The 19,042-nt window shown below is 50.6% G+C and overlaps 1 protein-coding gene, 1 long non-coding RNA gene and 1 pseudogene across 6 annotated transcripts in view; 2 read left to right on the forward strand and 1 right to left on the reverse strand.

The window, feature by feature from the left end:
• Window positions 1–19,042, reverse strand: part of LOC100612711 (uncharacterized) — an 85,831-nt gene that overhangs the window by 60,500 nt on the left and 6,289 nt on the right. The window lies entirely within an intron of this gene.
• Window positions 1,086–14,010, forward strand: CCN5 (cellular communication network factor 5). The gene is made up of 5 exons (XM_009437287.4): window positions 1,086–1,400; window positions 1,571–1,655; window positions 6,094–6,310; window positions 10,938–11,192; window positions 13,286–14,010. The coding sequence occupies exons 2-5, from the start codon at window positions 1,596–1,598 to the stop codon at window positions 13,504–13,506; spliced, it is 753 nt and encodes a 250-aa protein (XP_009435562.1). The 5' UTR covers window positions 1,086–1,400; window positions 1,571–1,595; the 3' UTR covers window positions 13,507–14,010.
• LOC104003594 (uncharacterized) lies at window positions 13,638–14,764 on the forward strand (annotated as a pseudogene).

Genomic DNA, 19,042 nt, shown 5'->3' on the forward strand with positions numbered 1-19,042 from the left:
CATGCTTCTGACTAAAACATTAGCATTTCCACAAGAATCCCAAAAAATAAAACAAAATTTAAAAGATCCCTTCTGTTTCTTTTCCTCCAAGTTTCCAGACCCCCATCTCCACCCTGGCCACCTCTTCCTGCCATAAATAATCAAATCCCACATTTTCATCTTCACCTTCCGTTTCCATTGCCTCTTCCGATGGGACAGCACCCGTGGGGAATCTCCTCCATGCTCACAATCCCCGTCTTGCCACTATATCAAGTCACACTTCTTCCTCACCAATCGCCCATTCTGGAACCTCTGCTATCCAGCTAGATCACTTTGAGGTTTGGACTACTACTGGTGGAGGTAATGGGGGCCCCAGACAGCCCTTGACATCACCTCTTTTATCTTTGCCAAATTCTACAAACAAAGCCCATGTCTTTCCGTCCCCCGCCCCCATGGCTGGCACATAGTAGATGTCCCCAAATCTTGGTGATGTGAACTTGTGTGTCTCACCCTTCACAGACATCACCATTTCCCGTTGCACAGAAGGCTCCGCTCATACCAGGCGCTTTGGCTCCCAGAATAAGCAGGCTATCATACTATGTCCGACATCTAGGCGTTGGTACGTACTGTTCCCTTGGCCTGGAACACTCTGCCCTCTCTCACCCTCTCTTTTCTTGGCTTTCTGAAATGGCACCTCCATCAGAAAGTGTCCCTCACTCTTGGTCTGAGCAAGGGACCTTGCCTGGTATTCCTGAACTTCCACCTGTTTTCCCTCTGTTTTCTCCCTCTCTGGGCCTTGTCCTCAGGTCAGTATTGTGCCCCCAGCTCCTGCAGAGGCGAACTCAGAGGCGGCCAAATGAAACCAAATGGATTTGGCTTGACCCCATCATCTAGCGGTGCCCAGCAAGCGCTGGCACATAGTAGGTCCAGCCTGCCCGGACTCGCCCACCACGGGCCCCCTTCCAGAGCCGGGAGGCAGGCCAAGGGAGGCCCCTTATTGCCAAGAGCAAACAGGCCGCCCAGGGAAGTTTTGCTCTGGGTCACACCCACCTCTGGGTGGCTGCCAATCTGCCTGCCAGAAACCGCAGGCTGGGCCGCGGCTACCCAGAGTCAGGGCCACGGAGCTTAGGAGACCTTGGGTCAGCTCTGCAAAGGGGGTGTTTACTGAATGCTTCCGGTATCTGCAGCCCCGCTGGGGTTCGGACAGGGGGTCTGGAATAGGGCTTCACAACTACAGCAGGGCTAGGACCCTCTTGGGCTGGAAGGAGCTGGAGAGGCCCCTGCAAGCTGTCACAGGCTCTTGGTGCTGGCACTGGCTGAGGCTTTCACACACACACACACGCACACACACACACATACACACACACACACACACACACGGACAGGCACCCCCTTGGTGGCCTTCACAGTTTCACCTTCAGGTAAATGGGCTCATCATTTGAGCCATGAGGATGGGAAGCGAAGCAAGGAATGAAAAAGCTAGTGTGTGTGTGTGTGTGTGTGCACGCGCGTGCGCGTGCGTGTGCCTGTGTGTGCCTGGGAGTGACCTCACAGCTGCCGGAACATAAAGACTCACAGGTCCGCCTCCCAGGCTCAAAGCTGGCTCTGCAGGGGACATGAGAGGCACACCGAAGACCCACCTCCTGGCCTTCTCCCTCCTCTGCCTCCTCTCAAAGGTAAGGAGGCCCGGGCCCTGGAATGCACTGCTGACTATTTGGGTGTGGAGGGGGTGGGGATGTAAAATCACAGCCAAGGACCCCCTTGGCAGAATTCCTCCAGGGCCCCACATTGGGCACAGTCTGGCCCCCATGCCTAAGCAGGGCTTCTCTCCCTGGAACTCAGAGCTGCCTCCGGCCAGCCCTGCTGTGTGACCTCAGATATGTGTCTTGCCTTCTCTGGGCCTCAGCATCTTCCCAGGTGAAGGGTATACAGTTTGTGAGGCCTCTGTGAAGACCATTCATGATCATTCATCAAACTTACCAGGCAAATTCAAGAGGACTTTAATGTATCCTCATTATGAATGGGGGCACGCAAGACATGACATGCTCGGCCTAACTCTGAGCCAGCATTTGGATGGATGCCTAGCTGATTGGAAGGTTCATTCTGCAAGGGTATCAATGCTGTTGGACTCTTAGGCAGTGAGTGACCCGCCCGCCCTAGCTAGAGGGGGACAGGAGACACCTCTGTGGAGTAATGGCCTTATCCCCAAATGCTGCATGGGACATTCACCAAAGAGCCTGTGGGACATCTACCTTGTCTAACATGCACAACAATCCCATAAGGAATTTTCAGTTAAGTGAGGCTCAGAAAGGGTAAGCAACTTGCAACCCCAGTTTTCAGTCAAGTGAGGCTCAGAAAGGGTAAGCAACTTGCCCAAAGCCACACAGCAAAGAAAGGTCAGAGCAATAGAGGAGAGCCATGGTGGAGCCCAGAATGACATGGATGTAGGGGGAGAAGCACTCCAGTCTGTGCCTCCCCAAGCCCAAACTGGACCAAGGCCACAGCTGCTAAGCCTTGTCATCCCCTCGGCAAATGCTGAGTTCCCAGAGCCATGGAATCGGCCCCACCACAAGCCACGATCTCACTGTATTTTCATGCTCCTTTGAGGAGCACGGGCAGGAGCTTCTCTCCCTCAGGCTCCAAGTCTTCATGCCTGGGAAGCCTGAGAACCACGCTGGCATCCTGTCCTGCTGTTTGTTCTTCCAAAGGGGATGGGTAGGACATGATGCCAGTGTGGGTGGCTTGGGTAGTTGGAATAGGGGACTTGGGGCTCTAGGAGGGAGAAGGGGCCCAGGATTATACGAGAACAAAGTAAAGCTGTCCTAGACTTGCCATTAGGGTGAGACTTACGGGACCATTCTTCCCTGGTCCCAGGAAGCAGGGACTGCACAGAAACACAGGGACTTAGTCACCACGACATGGAAAGCCGCAGCAACCCTCAGAGGGAGAACTCTAAGTCTTCCAGGCTGGCCGTTGGCTCCGGGGCTCCTGGCTGTGGACCGGGGCAGGAGGCAGACACTTGGACACAAGCAAAATCACATCGATCAAGGACTGGCCAGAACCTCATTTAATCTCCATCATCACTCAGAAACAGGTTGTCTCTACTCCAATTTACAGAGGAGAAAACTGAGCTTCACCTCCACCTTCCAAAGCCGTTTGTCCACGTGTTCAGTCACGTAGCAAGTCACTGGCAGAACTTGAATCTCAACTCTTGCCCAAAAAACTCCATGCCCAGTGCTCCTGCCCAAGATATCATGAGCCTTGCCCCCCCCCCACCAGATATCACAGCAAGGCCCTGGGGAAACTGAGGCACAATGGGACAACTTGAGTTTGGGCCTTGGATGTCAACTTGAACTTGGATGTCAATCCTGATTCTGTCTCTTACTGGCTGTGTTACTACACGCTTTGAGCTCCAGTTTTCTCATCTTTAAAATGGGCATAATGATGGCACCTCACATTGGAGGGGTAAATGAGACAACAGCACTTGGCACATGACATACATATGTTATCACATGAGATAATCGTACACTAGAATAGTTGATATCATTAATAGCCTCTCCTGGGTATCGGGGCCTACAGAGTCCTGCCCCCTGACAAGCATGGCCAGTAGAGGGGTCCACAGTGGGAGCCAAGGTGCACAGCTGCTGGTCTATTTCCTGGCACTCCTGTTTTCAGGTGGGAGGGACCTGAGAGTCACTTCTGACAGTCCTCCCTCCATTGCCCACAAGCCAAGGGAGCTGAACCTCTGACTTAGAAGGGAACCCAAATGCCCAGACAGTTTCTATGTGAATCACCTGTGGATTTATGAAAATGCAGATTCGGGCTGGGCGTGGTGGCTCATGCCTGTAATCCCAGCACTTTGGGAGGCCGAGGTGGGTGGATCATGAGGTCAGGAGTTTGAGACCAGCCTGGCCAGCATGGTGAAACCCCATCTCTACTAAAAATACAAAAAATTAGCTGGGCATGGTGGCATGCACCTGTAATCCTAGCTACTTGGGAGGCTGAGGCCTCCCAAGAATTGCTTGAACCTGGGAGGCGAAGGTTGCAGTGAGTCGAGATCGTGCCACTGCACTCCAGCCTAGGTGACAGAGCAAGACTCCATCTCAAAAAAAAAAAGAAAAGAAAAAGAAAAGAAAATGCAGATTCGGATTTATTATATAAAAATTCAGCTTCGGATTTATAGAGGGGCTCCAGATGCTGCCTCTCTGACAAGCTCCCAGATGACGCTGCTGCTGCTAGTTCAGACCACACCTTGAGGGGCGAGGCTAGGCCATCGTCTCTAGAATCTGAACAGCCTGCAGCGATGGGACCCACTCCCTTGTGAGGCAGCCAGACACCTAGCTCCGTGTGTCCATCTGCTACTCAGTGCTGTCTCAGTGGGGGCTGTGATCACCTCCTACTTTGTGGCCCCCATCAGAGGCTGGTCAGCCAGTTTGCAATGGCTCCTAGTGGCTGGCGTGGGAGTTGCCGGGAACTGAAAGCAGGTTTGCAGGATTGTAGGTAGCGGGGGCACTGGGCGGGGCAGAGGGTGAGGCAGAGCAAAGGGGTCATTGCCTGCTTTGGGGCTGCACAGGAGATATGAGGTCATTAATTCCATCATTATAAACTGCAAGCCTCCCTTCCTCTAGATGAAACCCTCATCCCCTAAGGATCCTACTAAACTCAAACTTGGCCCCCCAAAGATGGGGCCACTGGAAGCATCTTGAATTATACTTCCTTCTTGGTCCCCACCTTCAAATGGGCAGACAGGGAGCTCACGGCACCTGCTGTATGGTTTGGTTGTTTCTCTGATGTGGGTGGCGAGGGTCAGGCAGGCCACATGGGCTGATACCCTGATCCTGTCACTGGGGAGTGGGTCCCTGGCTTACGGACACAGTCTACCCCCATCCCGTGTCCCTGAGTCCTCACTTGGGAAGCAGGACCGGGGACGCCCCCAGCCCTGAATCGAACACACTGACGTGTGCTAAGTCCCTGTCCCTCTCTGGAGCTCAGTTTCCCCATCCGTACCTGGCAGGGGGAGGAGGTTAGACTGGGGCAGAGGTGCTGAAAACCTAGCTGAGCTTCAGAAGCCACTGGACAGCTTGTTAAAAATAAAGATTCCAGGTCCCTGACTCTGGGACTTCTGATTTTGTAAGCCCCAGAGTGGGTTGGGGGTCTGTATTTTCCCAAGTCTCCTGGCTGATGTGATGTACCTCCAGAGCTGGGACACATGCTGAATGGATCGAAAGGCCAAAAACATCCATGATATGGTTCGATTTATTCAGTCCTAAGATAAGTATCCGTAGGCTGGAAAATGTACCAGACCCTACCATTTTCATCCTTGACTTGTTGCTTTTGCCCTTCTGTAAGCTCCCAGAGGGCTGGGGCTGAGCCCTCTGCCACCATTAACAACAAGGATCATCAAAGCTAAGTGCAGTGAGCGCCTACTGCATGCCAGGCCCTGTGCTGAGGGTTTGCTGTGCAGCATTTCATGTACTCCTCAGAGCAATCCTCTGAGTTAGATACTTTGAGGAAACTGAGGCTCAGAGAGCTTAAGTAACTTCCTCAAGGTCACTCAGCTAATAAGGGGCAGAATTAGAACTGGAAGTCTAGCCAGGTGCAGTGGCTCATGCCTATAATCCCAGCACTTTGGGAGGCCGAGGCGGGCGGATTGCCTGAGCTCAGGATTTCAAGACCAGCCTGGGTAACATGGTGAAACCCCATCTCTATTAAAAATACAAAAATTGCCAGGCATGGTGGTGGGCGCCTGTAGTCCCAGCTACTCGGGAGGCTGAGGCACGAGAGTCGCTTGAACCCAGGAGGCGGAGGTTGCAGTGAGGCTGGGATCGCGCCACTGCACTCCAGCCTGGGCAACAGAGCCAGACTCTGACTCCAAAAATAAAAATAAAAAATAAAGAACTGGAACTCTAGTCCAGAGTCCTTGCCCATAACTACATGCCATACTGCCTCTTAGGGCATGTTGTGGGACTACTGGCCTTTGAGGCCAGGTCTGCATGGCTCTGAGGCTAAGGTGTGGACACCACACTACCCAGCCTGGCAGAGAAGTGGCTGGTTGTGAGGGTCTCACTGTCCACCTCGAAAGCCCGTGGCTGAGTGAGGTCTCTGTCTCTTCAGGTGCGTACCCAGCTGTGCCCGACACCATGTACCTGCCCCTGGCCACCTCCCCGATGCCCGCTGGGAGTACCCCTGGTGTTGGATGGCTGTGGCTGCTGCCGGGTATGTGCACGGCGGCTGGGGGAGCCCTGCGACCAACTCCACGTCTGCGACGCCAGCCAGGGCCTGGTCTGCCAGCCCGGGGCAGGACCCGGTGGCCGGGGGGCCCTGTGCCTCTGTAAGCAGGTTTGCAGGACTGAGTGGGGGTGGGTGTGAGCGGGAGGTCAAGGCCGTGGTGTCCTGGATCAAAGTGCAGCCCTCCTCTCTGTACCTCCTTGGGTGCTCACTTCAGGTATCCCGTCCATTCCAGCTGAACTTGGTGTCCCAAAGCCCACTCCCCACTCCCTCCTCTCCCTTCTTGGCCTCTGCTTAAACCATCTCACTACCCCAATAACCTTTCCCCATCCCTACCTGTCCAAATCATTGCCAACTTTCAAAGCCAAGTTCAAACAGCTTCTCCCCTGAGAAGCCCTCCCAGATTCTTCAAACCAGATGCCACCACTCCCTTCTCAGGATCCTTACAACACTTTGGGGAAAATAAAAGTGCAACCTTTTAGGGCATAACATGTGTCCAGAACTGTGCTAAGCACTTACTACACAAGTCACATCATCCTCACAATAACCCTATGATGGGAAGTACTTTCAGACCTATTTTATGAAGGAGGAAACAGGTTCACCAGCATTAAGGGACATGCTTCATGTCACACGGCACGGGACCAGATCCAACGGGCTCTAAGGAATATTTTATTCTGTCTTCTCCCATAGTGGGGGCCCTCGGAGCACTGCTGGGATCCTGGGTTTGCCATGTATTCAGCAGTCACCCGAGCATGTGACATTCCTCACCACTCTTCTAGGCCTTGGTATTCTCTGATGCTTTGGGGCAGGGCTTTGCAAGCTGGCTCCAGTGACTGGGTGCCAGAGAATTAGTTGTTGTGGGAGGGCTGTCCTGTGCATGGTAAGACTTCTAGCAGCATCCCTGAACTCCACCCACTGTATGCCAGCAGCACGCCCCATCCCCCAAGTCATGACAGTCTGTCTTCAGACAGTGCCAAATTTCCCCAGGGGGCAAAATCTCCAGTTGGGAACCATCACTTTAGAGAAATGCAAAGAGGCAAGAGATTGTTCTTCTTTTTTCTTTTTTAATAATAAGCCTTGTAGAACAATTTACCTCTTTCATCTATGTGCATGTCACACTTTTATAAAAATAAGAACGAAAGAGAGAGAGAGAGAAGCTCATGAATCATTGATAATGAATTCATCTGTAGGAAAAGCCTTGTTAAAAAACAACAGGCCAGGCACAGTGGCTCATGCCTATAATCCTATCAGTTTGGGAGACTGAGGCGGGACGACCACTTGAGCCCAGGAGTTCTAGTCCAGCCTTGGCAACATAGTAAGATCCTCTCTCCATCAAAAAAAAAAAAAAAAAAAAAAAAAAAAATTAGCTGGGTGTGGTGGCACATGCCTGTGGTCCCAGCTACTTGAGAGGCTGAGGTGAGAGGCTCGCTTGAGCCTGGGTGTTTGAGGCTGCAGTGAGCCGTGGTTGCGCCACTACATTCCAGCCCGGGCAACAGACCAAACCCTATCTCCAAAAAAAAAAAAAAAAAAGTAATAACTCCATGTGAAATGCTTTATTTACAAGTATTGTAAGGATAAGGAGGGTGATTCGTTACACAGACTGAGGGATGATTGCTTATGAAATGTATCTGAAGAACAATTGAGATAAGTAACACTTCGCTTACAAAGCTGTTATTTACATTTGCTGTGACACGTGTAAACAGCACCCACAGAGTTTATTTTACACTTGCACAGCCCTTACCATGTGTAAGACACTGAGGGTTTCACAAATATAAACTCATTTAATCTCACAACCACATGAGGTAGGTACCCTTCTCTTATAAATGGAAAAAAGGGGTACAGAGAGGCTAAGCAATTCGCCCAAGGTCACACAGCTCATAAGCGGCAGAGCTGAGATTTGAACTCAGGGAGCTGGCTCCACAAGCTCCATTGCTCAACTGCCTGACATGCAGCAGTTGATTAGTACATAGGCTGTGATTGTTAATAACTGTATTAAGGGATTTTTCTTATTCCATCTTAATTCAGACTTCAAACACCTGCAGGCCAAAGGTGTACTTGGGTCCCTGGTCCTTCCTGCAACTTCCCACCTTGGTCTGTCAACATGATGGGTGCTCAACAGTGTTTAATGATTAAAACTGAATTTAGAGGCCAGGAACTGGTGAACCCCAAAGAGTCCAGCTAAGACATCACAAAGGCTCAGTCTAGGGCTTTGCAGGGAACATGCTGCCAAAAACCTCTCCTATCACTTACTCGTTGAACGCTCTTCTCTAAGGGCCAACTCTGAGCTGTGAGATGTGCTGCAGATTCACCATCGTGGTAACAGCGCATCCAGTGCCGGGATCCTGATCTTCCGCCCCCCAGAATGGCCTCCCCAGTCTGTTGAGAGCACCTCCATCCTTCTCATGGCTCAGACTCAAGACCTGGGAGTCGTTCTAGAGGTCTCTCTCTCTCTCTCTCTTTTTTTTTTTTTTTTTTTGAGATGGAGTCTCACTCTTTCACCCAGGCTGGTGTGCAGTGGCAGGATCTCAGCTCACTGTAAACCCCATCTCTTGCGTTCAAGCGATTCTCACGCCTCAGCCTCCCAAGTAGCTGGGATTACAGACACACACCACCATGCCTCGCTAATTTTTGTATTTTAGTATTTCAGTAGAGACGGGGTTTCACCATGTTGGCCAGGCTGGTCTGGAACTCCTGACCTCAAGTGATCCACCCGCCTCGGCCTCCCTAAGTGCTGGGATTATAGGTATGAGCCACCACAGCCGGCCTAGACATCTCTCTTTTCTCACCTCCCACATACCACCCACCAGCAAATTCATCGTGTATTTCCAGCATCCGACACTCCCATCCCTTCTGGTCTGAGCCCCGTCATCATTGGCCTGGATTTTGCAGTAGCCCCATAATCATCTCCCTCCTTCTGTCCTTGCCCCTGGTCTATTCACAACACAGCAGTCAGAGAGCTCCTGGGAAGTCATAAGCCAGATCACCTCCCTCCTCTGCCCCAAGCCTTCTGGTGGCTTCCCATCTCAGAGGAAAAGCCAAAGTCCCCACAGTGGCCTACAAGGCCCCACAGGATCTTGTTCATGCTTCCTCTCTGACCTCATCTCCTCCTGCTCTCTGCTCCAGCCACATTGGCCCCTTGCTGTTCCTTAAATACCCCAGGCACACTCCTGCCTCAGGGCCTTTGCACTGGCTCTTCCCTCTACCAGCATTATTTCTCAGCAAGGCCTTCCCTGCTGGAGGATTAGGTGAGCTAGAGGACTTACAGCATTTTGCCCCAAGCCTGGCACATAGCAGATGCTACGTGGAAGCATAACCCACTCCCGTTTATTGAGCATCTGCTATGTGCCAGGCTTGGGGCAAAATGCTGTAAGTCCCCTAGCTCATCTAATCCCCCAGCAGCCCTGTGAGCCGGGTACCAAGGCTCAGAGAGGCAAAATAACTTGCCCCAGGCCCCACAAGTGGGAGCCAGAGTTGGAACCTAAGTATGTGTGGTTTTGGTTCTGAAACCCCTGCGTGTGTACAGACCTACTGGAAGGTTTTCTCAGAAGATCTGGGAGAACCTGTTTGCTAATGAGTCCTTTCCCCAGACGTAGCTCAGTGGCCACCCAGGTCTCACACACACGCTGTTTCCCGTCTCACTTCCTGAGCAGCTCACACACTTCTCCAGTGCTCTTACTTCATTCTGTCTTGGAGATGATGCCCTCACACCCGTCCCCCTTTCCCAAGCCCATGAGTCCCTCGAGGCAGGAACTGTCCTCTTTCTGTCTGGGAGCACAGTGGTTGGCACACAGGCGGGAAACAGTAAATACCTCTGGAATGATAAGGAGTAGGGCTATTTTATCAGGGTCTCTCATGTGCCAAGGCTTATGCCAGCTATTCACTCAGGGGGCATTCCTGCAGTGCTGTGTGTCGCACCTAGGCTCTGAGCCCACCGGAGGGTGCAGAGACGCACACTGGCCACCCCAGCCCTCAAGGAGTTCATGTCCAGTGGAGGAAGTGGCAATAACGCCCATATCTTGAGGGCTTCATTGAAAGAGTGTTCCCTGAGCACCTAGGCCATGCCTAGCACTGTGTGCTAGCGGGTACAGACATGTCATCCCATGGAACCTGAAGGTACAATTACTGAGCTCATCATTGCTGTCGTTCAGGCCACTCAGAGAAGTTAAGTAACTTACTCAAAGACACATAGCCAGCAAGTTAAGCCCTGACCTGACAGTGATGACTACAGCACAAGTGGACAACGACTTTGTTGCATGAAATCTCAGTGTGTATAGAATACTTAAACGTTATTAATATATAGTAACTATACTAATGATAATAACAGAGTAGCTAGGACCTATGGAAGGTCTCTTTTATGTTGTGATCATTACGCCTATCATTCCGAGTAGTCTCTACCACCCTGGAAAATAAGTACCATTATATCCCAGCTTGCAAATGTGGAAACTGAGGCAAGAAGAAGTGAAATCACTTGGCCCAGGTTCACAGCTAAGAAAGGGCAGAGTTTGGGGGGTCAATCCAGGCCTGTCTTCTTGCAATCCCTGTGCCGGGATCCAGGGTGCCCCAGCAGGCTGGTGGAGGGCTGGGGAGAAGTGCATATCCTGGGCTGGAGTCCTGGGCAGGGCCCAGCTACTGTGAGGCCACTGCCTCAGGCAGCGGGATCTGGGCAGCTCTGCAGAGAGGGCTGTGCCGCTTTGCGGGTCACCGATGGGGGTGCGGTTTTTCCTCCGCAGTGGCAGAGGACGACAGCAGCTGTGAGGTGAACGGCCGCCTGTATCGGGAGGGGGAGACCTTCCAGCCCCACTGCAGCATCCGCTGCCGCTGCGAGGACGGCGGCTTCACCTGCGTGCCGCTGTGCAGCGAGGACGTGCGGCTGCCCAGCTGGGACTGCCCCCACCCCAGGAGGGTCGAGGTCCTGGGCAAGTGCTGCCCTGAGTGGGTGTGCGGCCAAGGAGGGGGACTGGGGACCCAGCCCCTTCCAGCCCAAGGTGAGCGCAGCGGTGGTCCAGGTCAGGGCGGGACTGCCTGGAGGCGCCAAGGGCCACCTGGGGGGTGGGGTGGGGCGCGGCTTCCTGGGTACCAGGACCCAGCGACACATCAGAAGCTGGGAGGGGCGGAGGCTGAGGAGGGAGATAAGAAAGAGGAGTGGAGGGCCGGGCTCTGTGGTTCACCCCTGTAATCCCAGTACGTTGGGAGGCCAAGACGGGCGGATCACCTGAGGTTAGGAGTTCGAAACCAGCCTGGCTAACATGGGAAAACCCCGTCTCTACTAAAAATTCAAAAATTAGCCTAGCATGGTGGTGGGCACCGTAGTCCCAGCTACTTGGGAGGCTGAGGCAGGAGAATCGCTTGAACCCGGGAGGCAGAGGTTGCAGTGAGCCCAGATCACACCACTGCACTCCAGCCTGGCCGACAAGCGCGAAACTTCATCTCAAAAAGAGGAAAAAAGAAAGAGGAGTGGAGGGTCACCAGGCCTCCCTCTTTAAAACCAATAAACAAAAAGCCACTGCCTTTGAGATGTGTAATTTAAAACCATAAATAATTAAAAATAAAAACTGGGTGACAGAGCCGGGAGAGGAAAGGTGGGTTAGGGTATGTGAACCAAATTCTCACATTTCAGAGATATAATAGAGCTAAGCTCTTAGAATATATAATATTACCGTATTTATAATATATTGATACATATTAATATATTTAGTAATTTATTATTATTTGGGCTTACTAAAAAAGGAACTCAAAACTGAACGAGGCAAAGTGGCTGCTCTGGAATGTGGGCCGGGGGTGGGCTAGAGATGGAGAAAAGACAGTTACCTCCCACCGTCCCACTATAAATCTTCAATTTTAGAGATTTTTGTTGTTGCTGTGTTGCTTTTTGAAAATTATCACATGAATGTGACTTTCTAAAAAAGGCAACTGAAAAGAGGAGGATTGATTTCATAAATGCTGCTGCCACCCACAAGAGGTAGTCACGTGTTATGGGTCAGGTGCACGGCATCTGCAACAGCCCCGCCATCCCCTTTTTGCTGTGTGACTCTGAGAAAGTTGCTTAACTTCTCTGTGTCTCAGTTTCTCCAGCTGTAAAATGGGGACAATAAGAGCATCCACTTCATAGCGTTGTGAGAACTACTTGAGTTTGTTCAAGTCAAGCAGCTGTAGCAGTGCCTGGCACATGGTACTATATCAGAGGTAGCCGTTATTATCCCTGTGATGGAATATGATATATCCATTTAAATACATAGGAAAACACCAGTGAGTTCACCTTATGGATAAAAGCAGGATAAGAAGGTGTATTTCCAACTCGATCTCAACTAAGTGTGTCCCTATGCACGTATACGGGTATATCTACTCATACACATGCATACACAGCACACACATGTGGGTAGAAATCAGGGTTTCTCAACCTCAGCACTAGTGACAATTGGGGCAAGTAATTATTTGTTGGGGGGCTTTTCCTGTGCACTGCGGGGTGCTTAGCAGCATCCCTGACTTCTACTCACTAGATACCAGCAGCATCCCCCCAGTTGTGATGACCAAAACTGTCTCCAGATGTTGCCAAACCTTTCCTGGGAGGCAAAATTACCCTAGTTGAGGACTTCTAGTGTAAGACTAGAAGGAAGGACACCAAAATACTCACAGAGGGAGGCTTGGAGCAGAGAAAAAGCTAGACCATGGTGAACCTGCCATCTTGTTCCTGGCACAAGAATCCTGGAATCTTTAGCATCCTTGCCACCGGGCCAAAGCACCACTCCACACAGGCTGGGCACCCCCTGCCTGTAAAATGCTGTTTATCCAAAGAGACGAGAAAACCATGGTTCACTGAGGGACCATCGTGACCAGCACACTCTGGTTGCCAAACAACTAATATTTATAGAAATCTTACAAGTACCAGGTACTGTGCTAGGCACTTCATGCCCATTATTTTATTCAATGCCATCCACTGTTAAGAAATTTACATAACAAGAAACTGAGATGCAGAGAGGCTGAGCCATTTGACCAAGATTGCCGTGGCCGCTGGTAGGTGGGTTGATTGAGCTGCTGAGCCCTGGCTGCTCAGTGCTAACTCTTGTTCTTTCCCCCCTAGGACCCCAGTTTTCTGGCCTTGTCTCTTCCCTGCCCCCTGGTGTCCCCTGCCCAGAATGGAGCACGGCCTGGGGATCCTGCTCGACCACCTGTGGGCTGGGCATGGCCACCCGGGTGTCCAACCAGAACCGCTTCTGCCGACTGGAGACCCAGCGCCGCCTGTGCCTGTCCAGGCCCTGCCCACCCTCCAGGGGTCGCAGTCCACAAAACAGTGCCTTCTAGAGCCGGGCTGGGAATGGGGACACGGTGTCCACCATCCCCAGCTGGTGGCCGTGTGCCTGGGCCCTGGGCTGATGGAAGATGGTCCGTGCCCAGGCCCTTGGCTGCAGGCAACACTTTAGCTTGGGTCCACCATGCAGAACACCAATATTAACACGCTGCCTGGTCTGTCTGGATCCTGAGGTACAGCAGAGGTGCAAGACCTAGTCCCCTTTCCTCTAACTCACTGCCTAGGAGGCTGGCCAAGGTGTCCAGGGTCCTCTAGCCCACTCCCTGCCTACACACACAGCCTATATCAAACATGCACACAGGCGAGCTTTCTCTCCGACTTCCCCTGGGCAAGAGATGGGACAAGCATTCCCTTAATATTGAGGCTGCAGCAGGTACTGGGCTGGACTGGCCATTTTTCTGGGGGTAGGATGAAGAGAAGGCACACAGAGATTCTGGATCTCCTGCTGCCTTTTCTGGAGTTTGTAAAATTGTTCCTGAATACAAGCCTATGCGTGATCTTGTGTGTCAGGCCTGTGTTTTCTGAGAAAGCCCTCCCATTATCCGGGGCAGAATTCAGGGGCGGAGTTCTCTGTGAACCTCACAAGGTGAAATCACATGGTCTTAAAGAAAGCCAGAAGACAGGCCTTCGAGTGATCCAAGAAACCCAATTCGTATTAATAATAATTAACTTATTTATTTATTTTTTTTTTGAGATGGAGTTTTGCTCTTGTTGCCCAGGCTGGAGCTGGAGTACAATAGCACGATCTCGACTCACTGCAGCCTCCCAGGTTCAAGTGATTCTCCTGCCTCAAGATTCCTGAGTAGCTGGGATTATAGGCACATGCCACCATGCTCGGCTTTTTTTTTTTTTTTAAATATATTTTTAGTAGAGATGGGGTTTAGCCATGTTGGTCAGGCTGGTCTCGAACTCCTGACCTCAAGTGATCCGCCCGCCGCCTCGGCCTCCCAAAGTGCTGGGATTACAGGCGTGAGCTACTGCACCCAGCCAATAATTAACATTTCTTGAGCGCCTGCTATGTGCTAGGCACTAGCACTTTATACAGACCAGTGCTTCCCAGCGTTTTTGACCAGAGAAGAGCAGGGAGAATGAAGGCTGCCTCCCAGGGACTGGGGAGCATAGCCTGAAATCAACTAACCCAAGGGTGAAATTGTTCGAAGTCTCATGTTTTATTGTTTACAAACAAAACAAAACAAAAAACAAAAACAAAAACAAAACACCCAACACCAAATACATAAATTTTACATTTTCCTCCATGGTCTACCTGTGTTTGTTTAAAAAGTAAAACTGTATTTCCATTAGGATCCAAGCAGGAAATTAGAAAACACTCTTGGTATTTAAACAGGGATTTCTTCTTATTAAACTAATTTTATTAAGGTATAATTTACCCATAGTTAAATATACAGATTTTAAGCATATGGTTTAACGAGTCTTCATAAACGTACACGCTCATGTAACCAACTCCTCAATCAAGGTATAAAACATTTTCATCATCTCAGGGAGTTCCCTCTGACTCCCTCCCAGTTATCCCTCTGCTCCCCAAGGCAACCACTGCTCTGATTTCTATCACCATAGGTGAGCTTTCGTGTTCTTGAACTTCTCATTAATACAACCATACAGCAGGTACTCTATAATGAATGACGTCTTTCACTCAACATAATAAAATAAAAGAAATTTAATGAGAGGACTTAGTCACCCATCTGAGAGGCCAAGTAGGGGACCGTGTGATGCAAGAGGAGAAATTCAACACCAGACCAGCTCTCGGGGTGGAGGGGCAGAGGGAGGGCAGAGCCCAGAGCTGGCACCAGCAGGCAGAGGATGAGGACCTGGCAAGGCTGTCTGCTGGGAGCTGCAGCCGCTAAGGAGACACAGCCTCGTAGACCTAACAGACAGTAGATGGAGGTGGGGAGACCTGCCCTGGCTTCTGCCTGCTGCTATCCCCCAGTTTCCAGTTATGCCTCCCATGAGTCAAACCTGCTGGGAAGGTGGAAGAAAGGGGAGCCTGGGAGATGCAGGACAAGGAAGGGCAGGAGGGTTCTGAGAATGAGGGCAATTCCCAGACACAGTGTTTGTAAATTACCCACCCCAGGTACGGTTGCTGGTCACAGAGGCCCATGCTGCCCAGCCCCCAACACTTATCTCAGGTATCACCCCCTCCAGAAACCTTAGTTTGAGAATCACATGCTGAGTTTGAGCCATGTAACCTTCACAGAGCCCCTGCATGGCAAATATAACTAACTCCAGCTCAGGGATAAGGAAACACCCGGGAAAGTGAGCTGTCTAAAAGCTGGTCTACAGCTGGGGTGGGATGCTAGTCTAACCTGAGTTTATCTGACTCTTGAGAATGGTTGTTGGTCTCTCACAGATTGAGAATTTCCATGGGTCTGGTTCTGCAAGGATAAACCCTAAACACATTTCCAGGCAAAATTCTGATAACATTCCCCAAAACAGGGAGAACACGGACAAGAATGAGGAATGTGCACCGAGGGACTCCCATACATAAGGCTCTCTCTGCCAAGCACTCTGTCCACACCACTGCACGTCATCCTTGGGACATTCCTAAAGGAAAGTGCCACTAATACTCCCTGTTTAGAGATGAGTAAACTGAGACCCAGAGTGATTAACAAGTTGCCCTGGAGTCATGGAGCTGGGACTCAGGCCCATGACCTCACAGCTGAGCCGCCACTGTGCAGTGGTAGAGTGAGTAGGCTCAGCCAACCTGCCCAGGTGTGCATCCTGGCTCTGCTATTTCCTAGTGCTGTCATCTTAGGCAAAGTACTTAACCTCCTTGTGCCTCAGTTTCCCCTTCTTTAAAATGGGGATAATGGCAATACTCAACACAGAGGATTGTTGAAAGTGTTACGTGATTTACAAAAAAACTTAGGGCCGGGTGCAGTGGCTCACACCTGTAATCCCAGCACTTTGGGAGGCCAAGACGGGCAGATCACTTGAGGTCAGGAGTTCGAGACCAGCCTGGCCAACACATCAAAACCCCGTCTCTACTAAAAATACAAAAATTAACTGGGTGTGATAGCACACACCTGTAATCCCAGCTACTCAGGAGGCTGAGGCACGAGAATTGCTTGAACCGGGGAGACAGAGGTTGTAGTGAGCCGAGATCGCACCACTGCACTCCAGCCTGGTGGACAGAGCAAGACTCTGTCTCATTAAATAAATAAATAAATAAATAAATAAATAAATAAATAAATATTGGAGGCCGAAAGATTGAGGGTCATGATCAACTCAGTATACCACTGGAAGCTATATGAGTAAGCAGCAGACTATTTCTCATAAATGCAGAATGTTGGCAAACTGACAAACTGTTTCTGCCATCCAGAAGGAATGCTGAGGGCAGTCACGCTCCAAGCATAGTGTTTCTTGTGATTAGGCATAATTGAAGCCTGTTAGTAACAATATGAATCTGTGATCAATCAACCAGCTAACCAGTCATTACCTCCTCCTCCCTGCTCATTCTACCCAATAAATAGGAAGGGCTGTGGAAGCTCAGGGGCTGCCTTTGCTCACTAGAAGCAGGGAGTTCTCTTCTTCTTCCCCTGGCCCTTTCCTTTACAACAGTTTCTTTTGTCTTAAGTTTTCATTTCTAAATTCATCCCCTCGTTCAGTCCTGTAATGAAGTCTCAGGCAGTAACAGTAGTAACTGCTGTAATGACGGTCTCAAGTAGTAACAGTAATAACTGTCATAGTGACAGTCTCAAGTAGTAATTGTGGTAGTCTGCAACAAAATAAAATAAAATAAAATAAAATAAATTTTAGCAACCGTTATCTTAACTCTTGGTGCTTTAGTTTTTTGATCTGTAAAATGGGAATAAATAGTAGTGCCCACCCCACAGGATGGCTGTATAAAGTGAGTACCCGGCTGTGTGCAGTGGCAAGCACGCCTGTAATCCCAGCACTTTGGGAGGCCGAGGCGGGCGGATCACCTGAGGTCAGGAGTTCGAGACCAGCCTGGCCAACAAGGTGAAACCCCATCTCTACTAAAAATACAAAAATTAGCCAGGCGTGGTGGCACGCACCTGTAATCCCAGCTACTTGGAAGGCTGAGGCATGAGAATCACTTGAACCCAGGAGGTGGAGGTTGCAGTGAGCCAAGATCATGCCACTGCACCCCAGTCTCGGCAACAGAGCAAGACTCTGCCAAAAAAAAAAAAAATAGTGAGTATCCACTCCGCAGGGGTATTGTGAGTATTAGGAAGGTAATTCCTCCATGTTCTTCAACTGAAGCTATTATTATCATCCTGCCTGCAATTCTTGGCAAGTATTGTGAAGGCAAAGACTGGGAATCCTCTTGTTTGTGGAGAAGAGGAAACATGTGTCGGGGGCAAAGTCACAGGGGCAAACCAGGTTTACCCTCTCTGAAGCTCTCACGGCCACAGGTGCCCAGGCCTGGCCATTCCTCCATGGGAAGCTTCTGCACTCACTTCCTCAGTGCTGGCCTGGGTCTGCGGGGCAAGCTGAGTGTCCCGGGGCAGAATGCTTTCTGGAGAGGCCTCCGCTACCAGCTGTGGCTGAAGGACCTGGCACAGGGCCTGTTCCTGGGGCCCTTGGCACACCATCCTCCTCCAGCCGAGAGCCGTAAGGAAGAAGTTTCCCTAGTGAAGGGCATCAACAGGCCCCAGGAGGTCCTCCTGTCTGCCAGGACACCCGTGGTCCTCCCCATCCTAACTAGTTACAATTAAAATGAATCTAGCAAACATAGACAGCCAGGCCCTCCCACGCCCTGCTCTGGGATCCAGGAACAACGACGGCGCCCAGGGGAGCCCACACACTTAAGGGGAGAAGCTTACAGTCTCACTGCTTATTGAGCAGCTACTGTGTTCTTGATGCTTTTGTAAACCAGAAAGTGTCTGAGACAGGTCTCAATCAGTTTAGACATTTATTTTTCCAAGGTTAAGGACATGCCCAGTAGAGAGGTCTGTGCCTTTCTCTAAAGATGACTTTGAGGGCTTCAGTATTTAAAGGGGAAAGCAGGCTGGAGGGGAAAGAAGGAGGGTCTGGAAATCCACATATTGCAAGAGAAAAAGAGCAGGTAGGGAAATTATGTATTCAATCATGTATTCGTCTCACGCTCTGTAACTTTACATAAGATAAGGTGAACACAGAGTGGCTACTCGTGGAGATACCTGGCCTTTTATCTGTGGCTCTCTGCTTAGGAACAAAGGAAAGGCAGCTTGTTGCATGACTCAACTTTCAGCTTAGTTTTTTCCTTTTGGCAGAGTGAATTGGGGTTTTCATTTTCCTTTCACACTTTCTATACCTTCTCTTATTGAAAATGAGGTGGTTGCTGTGATCTGCATTTTACAGATGAGAAGCTGAGGCTTGAAGAATAGAATCACCACTCACCATCCAGGATGGGAAGTCAGAACCAGCTGAACCAGCAGCTGGCCCAGCCTCTCTCTCTCTCTCTCTGTTTCTCTCTCTCTCTTCTATCTCTCTATGTTTCTCTCTCTCACCGTTTCTCTCTTCTGTCTCTCTCTCTCTCATCCTCTCTCCTCCTCTCTTTCCATTTTG

This window comes from Pan troglodytes, chromosome 21 (genome assembly GCF_028858775.2).
Source record: "Pan troglodytes isolate AG18354 chromosome 21, NHGRI_mPanTro3-v2.0_pri, whole genome shotgun sequence".
NCBI lineage: Eukaryota > Metazoa > Chordata > Mammalia > Primates > Hominidae > Pan > Pan troglodytes.

Bases quoted from the DNA above. Each gene is read 5' to 3' on its own strand.
- CCN5 (XM_009437287.4), top strand. From the start codon at position 1,596: ATGAGAGGCACACCGAAGACCCACCTCCTGGCCTTCTCCCTCCTCTGC. The intron at 1,656-6,093 runs GTAAGGAGGCCC...CTGTCTCTTCAG, and splicing joins TCCTCTGCCTCCTCTCAAAG to GTGCGTACCCAGCTGTGCCC. The intron at 11,193-13,285 runs GTGAGCGCAGCG...TTTCCCCCCTAG, and splicing joins CCAGCCCCTTCCAGCCCAAG to GACCCCAGTTTTCTGGCCTT.